This window comes from Penaeus vannamei, chromosome 9 (assembly GCF_042767895.1).
Source record: "Penaeus vannamei isolate JL-2024 chromosome 9, ASM4276789v1, whole genome shotgun sequence".
Classification (NCBI taxonomy): domain Eukaryota; kingdom Metazoa; phylum Arthropoda; class Malacostraca; order Decapoda; family Penaeidae; genus Penaeus; species Penaeus vannamei.
In genome coordinates, this window is record NC_091557.1 from 21,005,558 (window position 1) to 21,023,057 (window position 17,500).

General features: G+C 38.2%; 1 protein-coding gene across 1 annotated transcript in view; it reads right to left on the reverse strand.

The window, feature by feature from the left end:
- The window catches only part of eIF3a (eukaryotic translation initiation factor 3 subunit a), an 82,790-nt gene that overhangs the window by 63,193 nt on the left and 2,097 nt on the right, over nt 1-17,500 (reverse strand). Inside the window, exons 2-5 of the mRNA XM_070125442.1 lie at nt 4,504-4,700; nt 2,103-2,276; nt 1,846-1,971; nt 1,515-1,655 (exon numbers count right to left, since the gene is read on the reverse strand). Of these exons, the coding sequence (XP_069981543.1) occupies nt 1,515-1,655; nt 1,846-1,971; nt 2,103-2,276; nt 4,504-4,700 (638 nt within the window). The remainder of the gene's footprint in view (nt 1-1,514; nt 1,656-1,845; nt 1,972-2,102; nt 2,277-4,503; nt 4,701-17,500) is intronic.

Consider the following 17,500-nt stretch of genomic DNA (forward strand, 5'->3'; position numbering starts at 1 on the left):
CAAAAATTGATTTTCTCTGGATGCCCTTCAAATGCCAAGTAAACATCTAACAGTTGAAGAATCACTTGAGGTCTATGGCTTACTGTAACTGTCAGTAAACCACAAACTATGGATTTCGCTCATCAATATTGAGAGGCACATTAGAGTAAAGGCAGTGTCACACTTCAATCTTTATTTTGCATCATAATTTTAATGGCACCATGTCCACTATGGTCTTTTAGGCACAGTTCCACTATCGATAAAAAACACAGAACCAACATATATTCACTGCTTGCCCCTACTCTCAACTGGGGGATGGGTGAACATGGCTCCAATATGTAACCACACACACGAAAAATTTAGTTAATTATTTAATTTGTCTTTTCAAATTGTTTCATAATACAAATAGATTTGTTTTGCATTAAAATTGTGATTTCCATTTAAAGCTTAAGAACTGAACAAAAGAGAGCATGCAGGAAATTTGCCAATGCAAATGACAATTAACATAAATGTGTGCAAAATGCCAGCAATAGTGAGAAAACACAAGAGAAGTGAAACCATGGAAACAATGCTAGTGTGACACCCACTTAATTCTGGGTGATTAGACATAGCACAGTAATTATAAAAGCTAGGCTTTTATATATGTACTACAGATTCTTTAGTACTGCATTTTTTGTTCTATCCACACAGGCCACTGAAATCTTCAATCAGATTTAAATATTAAGGCTACATGTAGAGTTGCATAATTATTCCTCACCTCAGTTTGGGAATACACAACAATTTCTTCCAAGCAGTTACTACTAAATGTTTAGAAAGGAGAGGAGAGGAGAGGAGAGGAGAGGAGAGGAGAGGAGAGGAGAGGAGAGGAGAGGAGAGGAGAGGAGAGGAGAGGAGAGGAGAGGAGAGGAGAGGAGAGGAGAGGAGAGGAGAGGAGAGGAGAGGAGAGGAGAGGAGAGGAGAGGAGAGGAGAGGAGAGGAGAGGAGAGGAGAGGAGAGGAGAGGAGAGGAGAGGAGAGGAGAGGAGAGGAGAGGAGAGGAGAGGAGAGGAGAGGAGAGGAGAGGAGAGGAGAGGAGAGGAGAGAGGAGAGGAGAGAGGAGAGAGGAGAGAGGAGAGAGGAGAGAGGAGAGAGGAGAGAGGAGAGAGGAGAGAGGAGAGAGGAGAGGAGAGGAGAGGAAAGGAAAAGAGAGGAGAGGAGAGGAGAGGAGAGGAGAGGAGATAAGAGAAGAGAGGAGAGGAGAGGAGAGGAGAGGAGAGGAGAGGAGAGGAGAGGAGAGGAGAGGAGAGGAGAGGAGAGAGGAGAGGAGAGGAGAGAGAGGAGTGGAGAGGAGAGGAGAGGAGACGAGAGGAGAGGAAGAGAAAAGAGAAAAGAAGAGGGGGGGGGGGACAAAAAAGGAAAAATAAAATGTAAAATGTGTGTGCTCAGTTGTTTCAAAGAAAAAAGAAAAAAGAAGAAAGGCCTTAAAAATAAGGTTAGATATAAGTGGGGAAAGAAACCAAGGAAGAAAGACCATGTATAAAGAAAATAATTTTTGACCTGTTGTGTCTCTGGATTATTGAGATTAACAGCTGTTGCAGACCCCTGCTGCTTCTGGATGTGTGACAGATGTGTTCGCAAGTTGTCACATAGTTTACGGAACTCTGTCTTGCGACTGTACTTCTCGCAGAACCTGAAAGCCTAAAATTTAAGAAAATTAATAAGAGAAAGTTCTATATCTAATTCTAAAATCAATCAGACTGTAAAGCTATAGGATTTAAATGATTTATTAACACTTAAAAAATATCGCAATTCCATTGAACAACTCTTAACAAATGATTATTGCATTATACTTTTTATGATAAACAGAAAATTAAACAAAAATGTCTACCTGCTTGGCAATGTCATGATAAAGTCGTTCGACACGGGAATTAGTGCGAAGAAGCTCCAAGCACTGGCGATAACTCTCCCACAGGAACTTGACCCATGGAGTAAGGATAGTCCTGTCACTTCGATCCTGTGTGAATATTCATTTTAGTAATAGATTTTATATCAAGTAACAATTCCTTTTACTACATGCAATGTTCCAAATTTATTTATTAGATGACACCAACCATGTAAAAGAAAGAAAGAAAGAAAGAAAAAGACCTGTGCATCTTCTCCTGAGACTGCAGACAGCAAAATTTCTTCAGGAGTTGCAAGGTTGTCCAAGTCATCAATGTCAACAACAGCCTGATGACTCTCTCTGCGGGCAAAGTCTGTGCGTTCCTCTGCCAAAGACAAGTATCGACGCACAACGGTCTCTAGGGAGGATACATTTACCTGTGGGGGTGGGGGAGGAAACATTAATACAAACATGGAAAAGATTTCATTATATACCGGAAGCCTGGCTGGCATTTAGGTTTAAAGAATGAGTGAATGAGCTAGAGTAAATTAAGATATTCTATTATGATGAAAAAATTGTGAAAGGCCATATTGTAAAGAATGGGGGGGGGGGGGATTTTACTGCAGTTACTAAGCCTTTTCAAGCATACCAAACAAGTGCAGTAAGTCAGTTGCAAAATATATCCTAGAGGAATAATCTATTAGAGGCTATTAAAAATAATTGCTCTAAAAATAGGGTAAGGTTACATAACATACACAGGTATAGTTTCATTAATGACAAGCAGGCTCTCATAGGAAGAGAGTGTATGGAAGGGCTACCTTGATGAAATCTGAGACAAACATCTTATCATATATGGCATTTCCCGCTAGTGAGTGCATGTGGGAGAGAGAACAGAATGGAGGAGTGATCAATTTCAGTCCCTCATTGTGTTTACATTGCAAAATCAAGTACTGCACTGATTGCACAACTCATTACAATAATATACCAAGTAGGTCATGTATCAACATAAGCTTTAGAAATCATCATAATTACCAGGGCCTATTTTTCCATTTTCATTTGACACTTTTCATATCTTACTATTTTTAACAGCTATTCATATAGTCATGAAATGTCCAAGTGGTAGAAAGAGTGAAAATTGTTACAAATCATTTCAGTATTCCTCTGTGGTTTTCAGAAAATAAATCATATGTGGAAGCAAATGTTTTATTAAAGTAATTTATACCAAGAAAAAGGCTATTCAGTTAGGTTGGGTGTGGTTAGGATGTATTGTATAAGGAACATGGAGGTTCTGGTAGTGAAAACCTTGGTTAGGGGGTTATAGCTATAGCATATTGACCACAGGGGTCCAGGGAATAAGAGCCCCTTGGCTGCAGGTTTATGGCATTGTGTAATCATATAGATTTTACCAGAAGATGTGTTGGATGCCAGTAGACTTTTTTTATAGGTTGTTACTTTGGTGGCAGGAATATCCATAGTTTTGATCTAAGCTCTATTACCCTGCAATTTCCGTGCCATCCACCCCTACTATTTGAACTATCATATTAAATTTAACAATGGATACTGTTAAATATCTTTTGGTTTTGGGTATAGTTTCAGTTTCAAAAACTTAATGGTACAAGGTAAGCTTTGCCTTTATTGGAAAGAATGAAAGAAAATAAGACACTTTACATCTGAGATATTTTCTTTTCTACATTGATAATAAGATAGTTGTGCCATGCTTAATTAATTCTTTGGTATACATTTACAGGAAAATGTAATGACATCATAAAAAGTAAAACTTCACTAACATATGAAATACTCTAATTAGGCAAAAAAAAAAAAAAAAAAAAAAAAAAAAAAAAAAAAAAACAGAAATACTGAAGACAGGTTGCGACTAACCTCACACTGAGAATAAGCCAATGGCAATGGGTAGGGGGGTAGGGGGTCTGGGGGTGGAGACCCTAACAGTGAAATATAGTGAATGGATGGGGGTTTCGGGTTATGAAGGTTTTTGGTTCATACAGCATTGTTTGTGGATTTGCATGAGTGGCTGGAGCCATAGGACTCAGAAGGGTTAGGTCATGTTGTATAGTTAGCAATACTTGCATCTGTATTATTTGCGATAGAATGCAACAACAAATTCACTTGTATTACAATGTGAATAACTGAAACAAGGAATAATAATTGCAAGGTTGAAAGGCTGTATGAACCTGAAAGATAACCCTTTTTTGTATTACCACTTCATGGATCATATTATCTTTTGAAATACTCTATATTCTATATTCTTTGTTTTAGTTAAACTTTTAAGTAATGCAATACACAGGAATTAAGACTTTACTTATTATTTCCATTAATGAGTCTTTATCAAAAGCACAATTTGCAAGATATGATATAGCATTGTCAATACTTGCCTTCTTGCAAGAATTAAGGAAAAATAAGAAAAATAAGTAAAACTTTACCTTTACATATTACAGTATTCACTTTTCACCTACCATTTCGTTCATGCCCTGCACTCCATATTGGTGCTGGATTATCAAGGTTCTTTCAATGGCTATCATAAAGCAATTTTGATAAAAGGTATTTACAGGTAGTGTTACCCATTTTTGTGGTATACCTACAGAGAAGTAGAAAAACAAGAAAAATGCTTTTAGGATGATAACTCATACAACTGTTGCTGGCACTTACACTCTGGAAGATGTTCCTGTACTGGTAAAGACCCTCCTTGGCAAGGTGAGACTTTTTCAGGTCAACACACAGCTCCAAATACTTGAACATAATGGGCTCAAGCAATTTCTCCGAGTAGGAGCTGCGCATCTTGCCCCTTTTGATGACCTCATAGAGGACCTCAAGGGCTCGATTGGGTTTCCCCACATCGATAAATTCTGTAAGGCAGAAAGGAAAATGACAAAACCATGAACTGAAAAAATCTGTTTTGTACAAACGACTGCTCCTTTGCCACGCACTGACCTGTGCTCTGACAAAGACCAATACTTCTATGAGAAGACATGTAAATTAAGGAACTAATCACAGTTCTTATTTTGTAAGAATACATATCATGGAGGTTTGTTTGTCTTTACAAGAGTGTTGTAAATTATTGGGCATCCATCACAGCATATAAAGGTTTGGAATATTTTAGAATAAAAATCTGCAGAGAAAGAAACTAAGGTATCCTAGTATGACTACACAGAACAACAAAATAGGAACAAAAATTAATCTACTGAAAATAAAGCTAGCCACAACTGTTCATTAAAGCCTATGATTCTTGCATAGATAAGTCCGCCAATTAAGCCAAGCAAGTCTCCACCTTGTACATTTTAGTAATTTGTTAAAGCCATAGCCATGGATAACACAACATAAATGCTGTGCACACTGTAATTTTAGTTTACTGTTTACACACAGACGGTTTTACAAGAGCCAAGTCACCAAGGAATCAACTATTATGCTGTGTTCAGACCTCCTTATCTTGCTTGGACAGACAGAGTGACTGGACCACCGGGACACAGAGTATCCGAGAGATTCTTTACATTTTTAAATCTTGGAGAGGCACACAGGTTGCATGTGGCACATGCGACATGCCACATTTATGAAAGATTGGTAATTTTTCGGTCAATATGCATAACAGGGTATGGGCTTACTATTGAAACAATTTTGATATTTATCTGCATGTAATCCACTGATTTCAACGATTCTTGATGTTGTTTCTTGTGCAAATGATTCGTTAATGAGATCTGAGTACCACTTCCATCGACAATCTTAATTTGTTAATCCCGTTAGTAGGGGAGGGCATGAAGTATATCAGGAAAATTAAGGGGTTAAACAGGCTTAAATAAGAAGAATAGCGAACAAAAGCAAAAAAAAAAAATAGCCCAAAAATGGCTACAAATCGGCTAATGAAACTCTACGGACATGCCTGCCATCTTTGAAAGTCTATGCACCGACGCACCAAAAAAAAACATCCTAACCCATAACCCAACCTAACCTAGCCATGACTAGGGGTGCCCTTCGGGCACTGCCCAAGGGGAGGGTTGATGGAGGCAAGCCCCCCCAACACCCCCCGGCACAAATTCTCTTCACCTCGGTATATATGGTAAGATAGAGCTACATCTATACTGTAAACAATAAACCAAATACCTTTATATATCAAAAGACCGAACTCTAAATTTTCCTTCACTTCTTTCCATCGGTCTATTGTGGATCATGGATCGCTTCGTTTTTATCGCTTTTTTGGGATTTGGGGTACTTGATGGCCTCAGAAATCAAACAGCGATAGTTATTAAGGTCTTTTTCTTCTTCGTTGCCACTGGATAGTCTTAAGAATAACCTAGAATTGAAGCAACACTGAAAACAAAACATTTCTTACAGGCTCTCTGTCACCGACTACCCGCATTTTTTTTTTTGTCAAAACTGGCGGTGAGAAACACGAAAGTACGCATGCGCAAGTCTGATTCCCATTAAGACCTGTACAATCAATCTTAAAACATGTAAATGAGGTATAAAAACCATTAATACCATTAATAAAGGTTCTTGAACGCATAAATATGGAACGGCAGACACTGATGATTAGCAAAATATCATTTTGACAATCGCGCAGCAATACATGCACTAGTCTGAACAGCGCAGTAATCGGTTGTGTGTCCAGTCCAATGTTTACTTTCTTCATGAAAAGATGATGATGGACTAAGGCAAAATTGGGCCCTCACCTCTGTTCATTTATGTATAGCACCTTTTGGAAGCATTTGCACAAATATTGCCATAGTAGAAAAGTGTCTTGGTTTGTATCGGTCTATTGATTTATATAGGTTTTATCTCCCAACTTAAACCCCACCTCATACTGCATATTGTCCCAAAATTAAGCTGCAGAAACCCAACACACTAACGACAATCTTAGCCCCAAAAGCAGAAGAGTGAATGAAAGATACCAGGGAAATTATAGGGTAAAATATGGATAGAATACAGCATATTGACTGAATAGACCGATTTGGTGACGTTCAAGGAGTCGGAGACGCCATTCCACTAGGTGAAAACCCCATCTCTCGCAGATACCTTGTTATCAGCACAAGCGAAAATGTTATATGAATGCTTAGTCTTTAAAAACCGAAGCAAAAAAACAATATGAATCAAAACTAGAACCTGTGCAGCTCCAAGAATGCTCATGTCGTCTGCCTGCTGAAATTGGGATCGACGATCCTACGAAATATTGAATATCCTGACTTCTAAGACTATTTGATCAACACACTATGTAATAAAAATAGGACAATATGCAGTATAGGGAGGAGACTGTAATCAAATTACTGTTAGTTTACTTCACAATTTCCCTGGTCTTTTTCATACCCTTCCTTATCATTGGAAATTCAGGGGGAGTTTCAGTGCATAATTCTTACACATATGTGTACTAGAGGGTGAGCAGAATCCATTCATACCATAATAGTCAAAATTAATTATGTGAAGGTATTGTGAAAAATTAATGAAATGTTTCATGTATTTCAAGATGTTCCAGAAGGGATTACAGAGATGGACGCGCATAGATAGAGAGAAATGGACACCACCATGTTATAGAGCGGAAAAAATAAAGTGGGATGGAACATAATGTAAGTTGCGCTGGACTTATATTTACTGTTAAATGGAAAAAAATGGTGGCTCACAGAGACTACGGCCCGTACTTTTAACACCTTTTGCCAGGGCTGGCGAAAGGTTTCGCCGGGCGATCCGGAATTTCGTACTTTTAAAATCATGCCTGGCGAACGTTCGCCAGGGCTGGCGAAAGATCACATTGGAACAGCCTGGCGAAGCAAAGGCACGAGAGCTGTTTGAATACCATTTTCTTGCTTTCAAGTTATAAATTAGTAACATATTTGTGTCTCATAGGATGTAGGAATCACATTGAAATTATAAAATATCTTAGAATCATAATTTATTATGAAATAACGTATATACGCATTTTTTTCAAGACCTTCGATGTTCCAGTCGAGAGCTCAAGACATCAGCTGTATTCCTACCCCCCTACCCCTACCCCACACCCCCGAGATGACTTACTTAGATTTAGGTTGTTGTTATTTTGGTTGTAAGGATAATGTTCTTTTCACAAATATTACCAGAAGTGTTTTTTATGGCGGCATGTTTACTTTGGGCTATAGAAACATGGCTGTAGTGCTCCACCGCCCTATAATGAGGCGTCTCTAATGATACCCTTGTAGGCCTACAGTTCAATATCTTACATCAGTTAGGAATAGTAAAATAGTAATTTTTAAACTCTTGTTAAAGTATAAAGTTATTTCTTGTATAAAAGTATAAGGTTGATATAGTATAGTATAAAGTACTTTTAAACCTTTCGCCAATGCTGGCGTTCGCCTGGCGAAGCTTCGCCAGGCAAACATCTGAGTGAGGGAGGCCTTACTTTTAAAACCAAGGCAGGTGTTCACCAGGCCTGGCGAACGAAAGGGATCGACAGGCGCTAACATCTTGGATTCCTGATAAATCTAGCGCTTCGGCGAATGAAAACAACGCGAGAAAAAGCAAAAGGTACGGGCCATAAAGTTAACCTTGTTATAGTATAAAGTGTAGTATAGCATAAAGTATAAAGTTAATTTTGTTATAGTATAAAGATATTTTCAACTTCTTTGTTATAGAATAAAGTGAGACTATTGTGGAAACAACATTTTCGTCTTCTCTCGAGGTTAATAATTAAGTTTAGGTTATGTTATGTGCACTGCAGATGTAAACAAATTTGTGCTAGATTTAGCGGGAATGCAAGATGTTAGCGCCTGGCGAACGTTGGGTTTAAAAGTAAGGCCTCCCTCACTCAGAGGTTCGCCTGGCGAAGCTTCGCCAGGTGAACGCCAGCACTGGCGAAGGTTTTAAAAGTACGGGCCTAAGTCGAAATCAACTTTCTGCAGCCAGAGTTGTTTATTTATGTCTACATTTTCTATGCAATCATTTTCTATAGCAGCGTTATCTATAAATGTCAAGTTTACGGTATAGGTCAAATTCCTGCCAGCCGCCTTTTAGACGAAAAATAACATATGCAAATGATAGAGCGAGTGATTCTAAGAAACTTATCATCTATGAACTTCAACTGCAACTCAATAATAACAAAGTTATTAGACACGTACGTGTCTGTGAGCCCGTTATGAAGTACTATCTCAATATTTTAAAAATAGCCATCCGATATCCTTTCCCTCCTTTAGTAAACAAAACAATGATGCCATTTCATTTTTGTACAATTATTCTAATCACAGAGATTTGTGCGTAAATAAAGCCCACATAACGGTACATGAAGCAGATTTTGTGTCTATATCAAAATATATGACAAGAGACCAGTAATACTCACATGATATTGAGTATTTACAATAACAAATAAATTTCTTGCTCTGCGCAAACCGATGTGCCTCACCCATATTACGAGCAAGAGGGGCCTGAAGAAATGCACGGAATGTTCAAAAACAAAAATGTTATCGCCTGAATTGCACATGAAACATTTAGAAATATCTATTTGACACTACATGTCTGTGACATTGTCACGAAAGCCAATACTATTACAAGAAGTACTATTGACCATTCACGAGCCACAGTGTGTGGAACAGGTATTTACAGTGGTAGAGTAAAGCGAGTATAATGAATCTTTTGCCATCATGGATCTCAGGTGCGTAGGGTATAACCCTCACTACTATAGTGTAATATCTAATTATTTTGAGAAAAATGATGAAGCTATAGAATTCCTGAGAGCAAAATCTAATTCCCCATTGCATTCTTTTTTTTTGTTGAAGCAGCATCATTATACCCGCCGCAAGGCGGGGTTCAGCGGGACCAGCCCCCGCCAACCCCAATTCCTCTCGATGAGGGTACTTCTGATAGTGAATGAAATTAGGTAAGAAATCTAAATCTGTACTTAGGTTTTTTATTTCCATTGTATATATATATAAAACATTATTACGGAACAAAATACATGTTTTCGTGAACTCTGACACACATTCAATAAGAATCGGAAAGGGTAAGACAGGAACACCATGCTTAACTAGCAATTACTGGCAAGGTAGCGATTATACTGTATGATAAATGGCGACAAATCCTGGTCAATGAAAACCGATGAAAATGACGTAAGTATTTCTTGACCAATCAGAACTCGCTATTTTCGGAAAGTGTGCAGCCGGGCAAAAAAAGTGTTCAGTGTCTGTCTGTCAACTGTGTGAGAAGGGTTTGGGTGTGAAATATTTAAAAATAGAGAGCCAGCTGAAATGTTGATAAATCATTAATTGCATTTAGCTGCAGAAAAACTACATCAACAATATCTGATGAAGTATACGGAGGTACGGCAATAGAAGGTTAGTAAGATTTAAATAGATTTTAACAAGAACCGGCATAATACACACATTGCATATCGCACGTATATTTATAGAATGTGAGTAACTAATTCTTTGTCTTATTTTACAATAAACGCATGCAGAAAATTACCAAACGCAGTATTAATGATAAATATATTAAACGTTAATTTCTTTTGTCTATTGCATACACTGCCATTGAATTGGTGAACAATAACCGCTCTCAATTAAATTGCCATAACGAATGGGACCAGGATGACGTTGTGGGCATGTCACGGAAAAACTTATGAAGGGCGGGTTTCAAACTCAATCTCAATAATAATGCGCAGGGCGCGAAATGAGAGCGGGTGACGGAAAAGACTCGCAACGAGTGCACAAACCTTTTGGGAGTGTGATTTGACTTGATTTGCGCATGGAAGGGGGCTCTAGCATTATTCCCATCAATAAACTAATGTTAAATGTAACGTGCGACAGCAATAACTGAAAGAGCGGTGGCTCCATGGAGGATGCCATGTCCATGCTGCACAGCGCATTCCTGCCTGATGTGAGTAGCGCCGCAGGTTTTACGTAAAATTGAAAATTATAAAGAAATGAGGTTAACCGTTTGTGTGACACACGGTGATAGAGGGAAATGAACACCGCCATCTTACAGAGCAGAAGAAATAGTAAGATATAAAATAGGTTAAGCTACAGCGGGCTCTTATTCACCTATAAATGACGAAAATGTACATAGCTCTTCAGGCTCATTGGCGTTCCTTCGTGGCAGACATACACGCCGCATGCTCAGGATATTGGCTATTTTTGTGTAATCAGGATTTATTACTTTTGTATTGTGAGGTAACCAGACAAAAAGTAAGCCCAGATTTAACCGCACAATTGCAGACCGTAATTATATATGTGAAACATGCGTCTCTTTCCCGTAGAGTTTAAACAAACACGATTTAAAGCTTTTGTTAGTTGTTTTGATATGTTTTGCTGTGTAAATCATGCAAAATTTCCCCAAAAATAGTGCGAAACCTTCGCTTAAGCAACTCTGACGTCGGGAAGTACAAGTTACATCACTGCTCAAGCAGTCAGATTTGACGGAGAGCAACAGCAGTACAGTGCTAAGCAGCGAAGGAATTATTCATTCCAAAAACAATCGTTTTGATAGGAGGAGGCTGGCAGAATCTGAAATTTTACCACGTTTTCTATGCACCATTTTCTACAAACACGACATCACTTCCGATTAGTAATTATTGTAACCATTATTTTTTCTCATTTCTAATAACATTTCCTCTAATCCTTTAATAGTTTTACATTATAAGTGTTTTCTTAGGTAATCTAATTACATTATGATTATTTATATTGTCATCATAAACTTTATTCATAGTTAAGAATGTAACAACTATACTGCCTCTCTACATTATTTGCCTCCCGTGTCGGAACAATATACAATGTTAATTGGTTCAACACTTTCCGGTGAGCCTTTGCCATGGCTAGTACAAGCAATTTGTGTGTGCAGTGACATGGGGTAAGTTAAAATAATTAAATTTAATTAATATTTATTCATTAAGCAATTTTATTAACAAATAAATATATATTTTCAATGAGAGATAGTGTTAAATATAATTTTTTGCTCGCTCTTTGCAAATCACAGTGCCTAATTTTAGGCCAACTTATTTGCCCTAAATGTGGTGGCAAATGCCGCATTGACCATAATATTAATTCATTCAGGTGTGACAAACCACAAAAAATTAATAAAGAGAAAGTTAGATGTAATTTCAAAAATTAACTTTCTAAGAACACCTGGTTTGATAATAATAAGCTTGATTTTGAAACTAACTTAAAATTTGTCAATTGAGAGAGAGGTTTTCGTATGCATCTGCACGGAACGAATTTAATTTACCAAACAAGACTATTTGCAATTGGGCGAGCTTCTGCCGGGAGGTTCCACTCCCCCTCCCCCTCCAAAGGGGTGAACCCCCTCCTCCCCTCCCAAGGGGGGAGGGGGTCCTCGCAGACTAATTCCCTAAGGGGGGAGGGGGTCCTCGCAGACTAATTTCCAAAGGGGGAGAGGGGGGGAGGGATGAAGGGAAGAAAGCGTGGGTGCACGATGTCAATGGCAACCTGTAAATGTCTAAATAAAATAAATACCATTTAAACATCTATAAAAATTGTAATTATATGAAAGACGAGCCTAAATTTATGTCATGGCAACAATAGAAAGGCCTTATAATACAAAAAAAAAAAAAAAAAAGCCAAACTTTGTCCGACAGACACTGAATGAAACACTGCTCGAGTAAACAAGCGCAACTCGCAATGCGTACAACCCTAATATCCGGTACCCAAATTTTTCACAAATATAAAATATGCTAACAAAAATAACAAACACAAAATATCAAAGTATTGTTCTTTGTAAAGTATATATTTTATGATAGATAATTTCTTTATCATATAATAGATTCACTATTAACAATGTAACAACATTACTGCCTCTTTACCTTAATTGCCTCCCATGTCGGAAAAACACATGTTCATTACTTGAACACTTTCCGGTAAGCTCTTGACATGTAAGGACCTAGCAGTTTTTGTGTGCGGAGTGACACGTGGTAAGTTGAAGATATTTGTTCCAATGTTTATTTTACATTTATAGGTATTTTAAAGACAATTGAAAAAATAGTGTATCTTTCATCATAGTGGATAAGTAGTGTTATTCAAATATATTTTTTACGGTAGGTACTGACAATTCGTAGAGAAATATGCCGGTCACATGCCCTCACATCGGTAACCCTTAAATGCCCCAAATGCAACGACGGCTGACGATTTTATGATATATATTCATGTAGATGTGACAAACCCCCCCAAAATAATAATAGAAAAGTTAGATGCAATTTCACTTCGCCGGGTACTTTGCCAAACACATTAAAAATGTTGTATCCGGCGGAGAATAAAAAATTTAATGTTCCTCCATCCCGCATCTCGTCTGTAGAGTGACGGTATGAGTTGCATATTGTTTAATAATTTTGGTAATTGTTGAAGACCGCGACGCACCCTCGCAAAGACTAAGTCGAAAAAAAAATGATGTTTTTCTGCATGAAATCCTATGATTTCATCAATTTTCGGCGTTGTTTCTTTTGCGAATGAATCGTTCAGGAGATCGAGTACCATTTCTCCATCGACGATCTTGATTTGATAGTCCCGTTAGCAGGGGAGGGCATGAAGTATATCAGGGAAATTATGGGGTAAAACAAGCTTAAATAAGAAGAATAACGATCAAAAATGCGTAAAACTAGCACAAAAAGCGCTTAAAATCGGCCAATGAAACTCTACGGATGTAACCGCCATCTTTGAAAGTTTACGGACTGACGCGAAATAAAAAACTCTACGGGAACCCAACCCACATTTCGGCAAAAACTCTACGGGAATTCACACGTTCCAACCCCCAAAAACGTATTGACCAATAAACCAACCAACCTAATATATCAATATAAATTGCCGTGACTAGGCGTGCCCTTCGGGCACTGCCCGAGGGGAGGGTTGATGGGGGGCAAGCCCCCAACACCCCCCAGGACACATTCTCTCCACCACGGTATGTACGGCAAGACAGAGCTGCATTCACACCGTAAAATAATAAACCAAATACCTTTATATCAGGAAACATGAAACTTTCGTTTCTTTGTACTGTTGGTATTGCTTCGATTTTAATCACCTTTTTCGTCCTTTGGAGCTCTTCATGGGCTCAGATATAAAACTGGGATTGTTACTGAAGTCGAATTATTCTTCGATGCCACTGTAAAGGTCTTAAAAAAGAACCCAGAATCAACACAACACTGGAAACGCAACATTTCTCACCGGCTTTCAATCTCGAAATGAGCGGGTTGGTGAGCTGTCAACCTGTGGCTGGCGCAAGAAAGTGTGAAACACTCGATGCGCAGGATTCGATATGAGGGTATAGATAAATATAAAAATATGCAATTGAAGTATAATAACATTACTAAAAGACTTTAAAGGTATAAATGCGTACCAGCAGACACAGATAATTAGCCAAATATCGTTTTGACAAGTGCGTAATGATACACGGACTAGTTCGCGAACGCAGAAATGCGTTCGTGGGTCAGTGTCGTGTTTTTCCTAGCAAGGTAAACAAGCTCATCAACTTTGAATTTGAAAGGCGGCCGCGCATTATATTTTCGTCATTTAGCGGTGACTATAAGGCCGGTGCATCTTAAACTATACGCTCTCCCCTTCTATTTTTCCTGCTCTATAAGATGGCGGTGTCCATTTTCCTCTATCTACGCGCGTCGCGGTCTTCAACCTCTACCATAATTTTTAAAATAAATTGACATCGTGCGAATGAGCGGAGTGGGAATTAATTTGATATTTTGTGATCGTTATTTTGGTTAGCATGATAAAAATCTATATTTGTGAAAAATGTGTGTCGGATATCGGGTTTGTACGCATTGTGAGTTGCGCTTGTTTACTCATGTGGTGTTTCATTCGGTGTCCGTTGGACGAAGTTTTTTCTTATATGGCCTTTCTATTGTTACCGTGACATAAATTTAGGCTCGTCTTTCATATAATTACAATTTTTATAGATGTTCAAGTGGTATTTATTTTATTTAGACATTTACAGGTTGCTATTGACATCGTGCATTCCCCCCCCCCCCCAACGGAGCTTCGTGAACTCAATTTCTCCCCTTCATCTCTCCCCCCTCCCCCCTTAGAAATTAGGCTCTGCAAGGACCCCCTTCCCCCCCTTTGGAGGGGGAGGGGTACCCCCCCACATTTGGAACTTAGTCTCTGCGAGGGTGCGTCGCGGTCTTCAACAATTACCTGTATAAGCATAATAGGAAGAGAGGAAATGTTAGTGGAAATAGGATTAAATAATGGATTAAATCATTAGTAATTGGTAATGCTTCCATGTTAGTTGAAAGTAGTGCAAAGAAAACGTGACATTTAGAGAAAATGCGGGCATAGAAAATGGAAATACAGAAAACTAGACACATATAGAAAACGAGGGCAATATTAATTTAGACAGCCGCACTATATATACAAAGGAAAGTATAACAGAATTATTGACTAGAGTTCATACATGTCGGGGAAGTTAATAAAATTGTGGGGACCTCACTGGTTGTGCTTTAATTGAAATTCAAAAGTTGCCTCTCTATAGTCCACAAACATCGTTGTCTCGGACCGTCTCGAATGAAAACAATACTGAGAGCTTTCTGCAATATACAAAATATGGGGGTTTGGAAGGTTTTAGGTTAAGGTTAAGGTTAAGGTTAAGGTTAAGGTTTAGGTTAAGGTTTAGGTTTAGAACGTTAAGGTTTAGGTTTAGGTTAAGGTTAAGGTTTAGGTTTAGAACCTTAAGGTTAAGGTTAAGGTTTAGGTTTAGAACCTTAAGGTTAAGGTTTAGGTTTAGAACGTTAAGGTTAAGGTTAAGGTTAAGGTTTAGGTTTAGAACGTTAAGGTTTAGGTTAAGGTTAAGGTTAAGGTTAAGGTTAAGGTTAAGGGTAAGGTTTAGGTTTAGGTTAAGGTTTAGAACCTTAAGGTTAAGGTTTAGGTTAAGGTTTAGAACCTTAAGGTTAAGGTTTAGGTTAAGGTTTAGAACCTTAAGGTTAAGGTTTAGGTTAAGGTTTAGGTTAAGGTTTAGGTTTAGAACCTTAAGGTTAAGGTTTAGGTTTAGAACCTTAAGGTTGAAGTTAAGGTTTAGAACCTTAAGGTTAAAGTTAAGGTTAGGTTTAGAACCTTAAGGTTAAAGTTAAGGTTAGGTTTAGAACCTTAAGGTTAAAGTTAAGGTTAGGTTTAGAACCTTAAGGTTAAAGTTAAGGTTAGGTTTAGAACCTTAAGGTTAAAGTTAAGGTTAGGTTTAGAACCTTAAGGTTAAAGTTAAGGTTAGGTTTAGAACCTTAAGGTTAAAGTTAAGGTTAGGTTTAGAACCTTAAGGTTAAAGTTAAGGTTAGGTTTAGAACCTTAAGGTTAAAGTTAAGGTTAGGTTTAGAACCTTAAGGTTAAAGTTAAGGTTAGGTTTAGAACCTTAAGGTTAAAGTTAAGGTTAGGTTTAGAACCTTAAGGTTAAAGTTAAGGTTAGGTTTAGAACCTTAAGGTTAAAGTTAAGGTTAGGTTTAGAACCTTAAGGTTAAAGTTAAGGTTAGGTTTAGAACCTTAAGGTTAAAGTTAAGGTTAAGGTTAAGGTTAAGGTTAAGGTTAAGGTTAAGGTTAGGTTTAGAACCTTAAGGTTAAAGTTAAGGTTAGGTTTAGAACCTTAAGGTTAAAGTTAAGGTTAGGTTTAGAACCTTAAAGTTAAGGTTAAGGTTAAGGTTAAGGTTAAGGTTAAGGTTAAGGTTAAGGTTAAGGTTAAAGTTAAAGTTAAAGTTAAAGTTAAAGTTAAAGTTAAAGTTAAGGTAAGGTTAGGTTAGGTTACATTAAGAAATTTCGTCGGGATTTCGGCAACATTGACACCGGCGCATCCCGCAGCGGCGCCGGAATCTCGTTCGGATTATGCCTTTTTTTTTAAAAATTTCACTTTTAATTCCACTATTTCTTCCGTGTGTGCCCCCCCACCCACCTACAACCCCCAATTCTCCACGGGTCACCCAAGATTGAAGGGGATAGGAGAAAAACAAACAAATAGGCGCGGCTGTCTTTCTTAGATTTACCGGTAATTGTTGAAGACCGCGACGCACCCTCGCAGAGACTAAGTCGAAAAAAATGATGTTTTTCTGCATGAAATCCTATGATTTCATCGATTTTTGGCGTTGTTTCTTTTGCGATTAATCGTTCAGGAGATCGAGTACCATTTCTCCATCGACGATTTTGATTTGATAGTCCCGTTAGCAGGGGAGGGCATGAAGTATATCAGGGAAATTATGGGGTAAAACAAGCTTAAATAAGAAGAATAACGATCAAAAATGCATAAAACTAGCACAAAAAGCGCTTAAAATCGGCCAATGAAACTCTACGGATGTAACCGCCATCTTTGAAAGTTTACGGACTGACGCGAAAATCAATCAAAAACTCTACGGGAACCCAACCCACATTTCGGCAAAAAATCTACGGGAATTTACACGTTCCAACCCCCAAAAACGTATTGACCAATAAACCAACCAACCTAATATATCAATATAAATTGCCGTGACTAAGCGTGTCCTTCGGGCACTGCCCGAGGAGAGGGTTGATGGGGGGCAAGCCCCCCAACACCCCCCAGGACACATTCTCTCCACCACGGTATGTACGGCAAGACAGAGCTGCATTCACACCGTAAAATAATAAACCAAATACCTTTATATCAGGAAACGTGAAACTTTCGTTTCTTTGTACTGCTGGGATTGCTTCGATTTTAATCACCTTTTTCGTCCTTTGGAGCTCTTGATGGGCTCAGATAT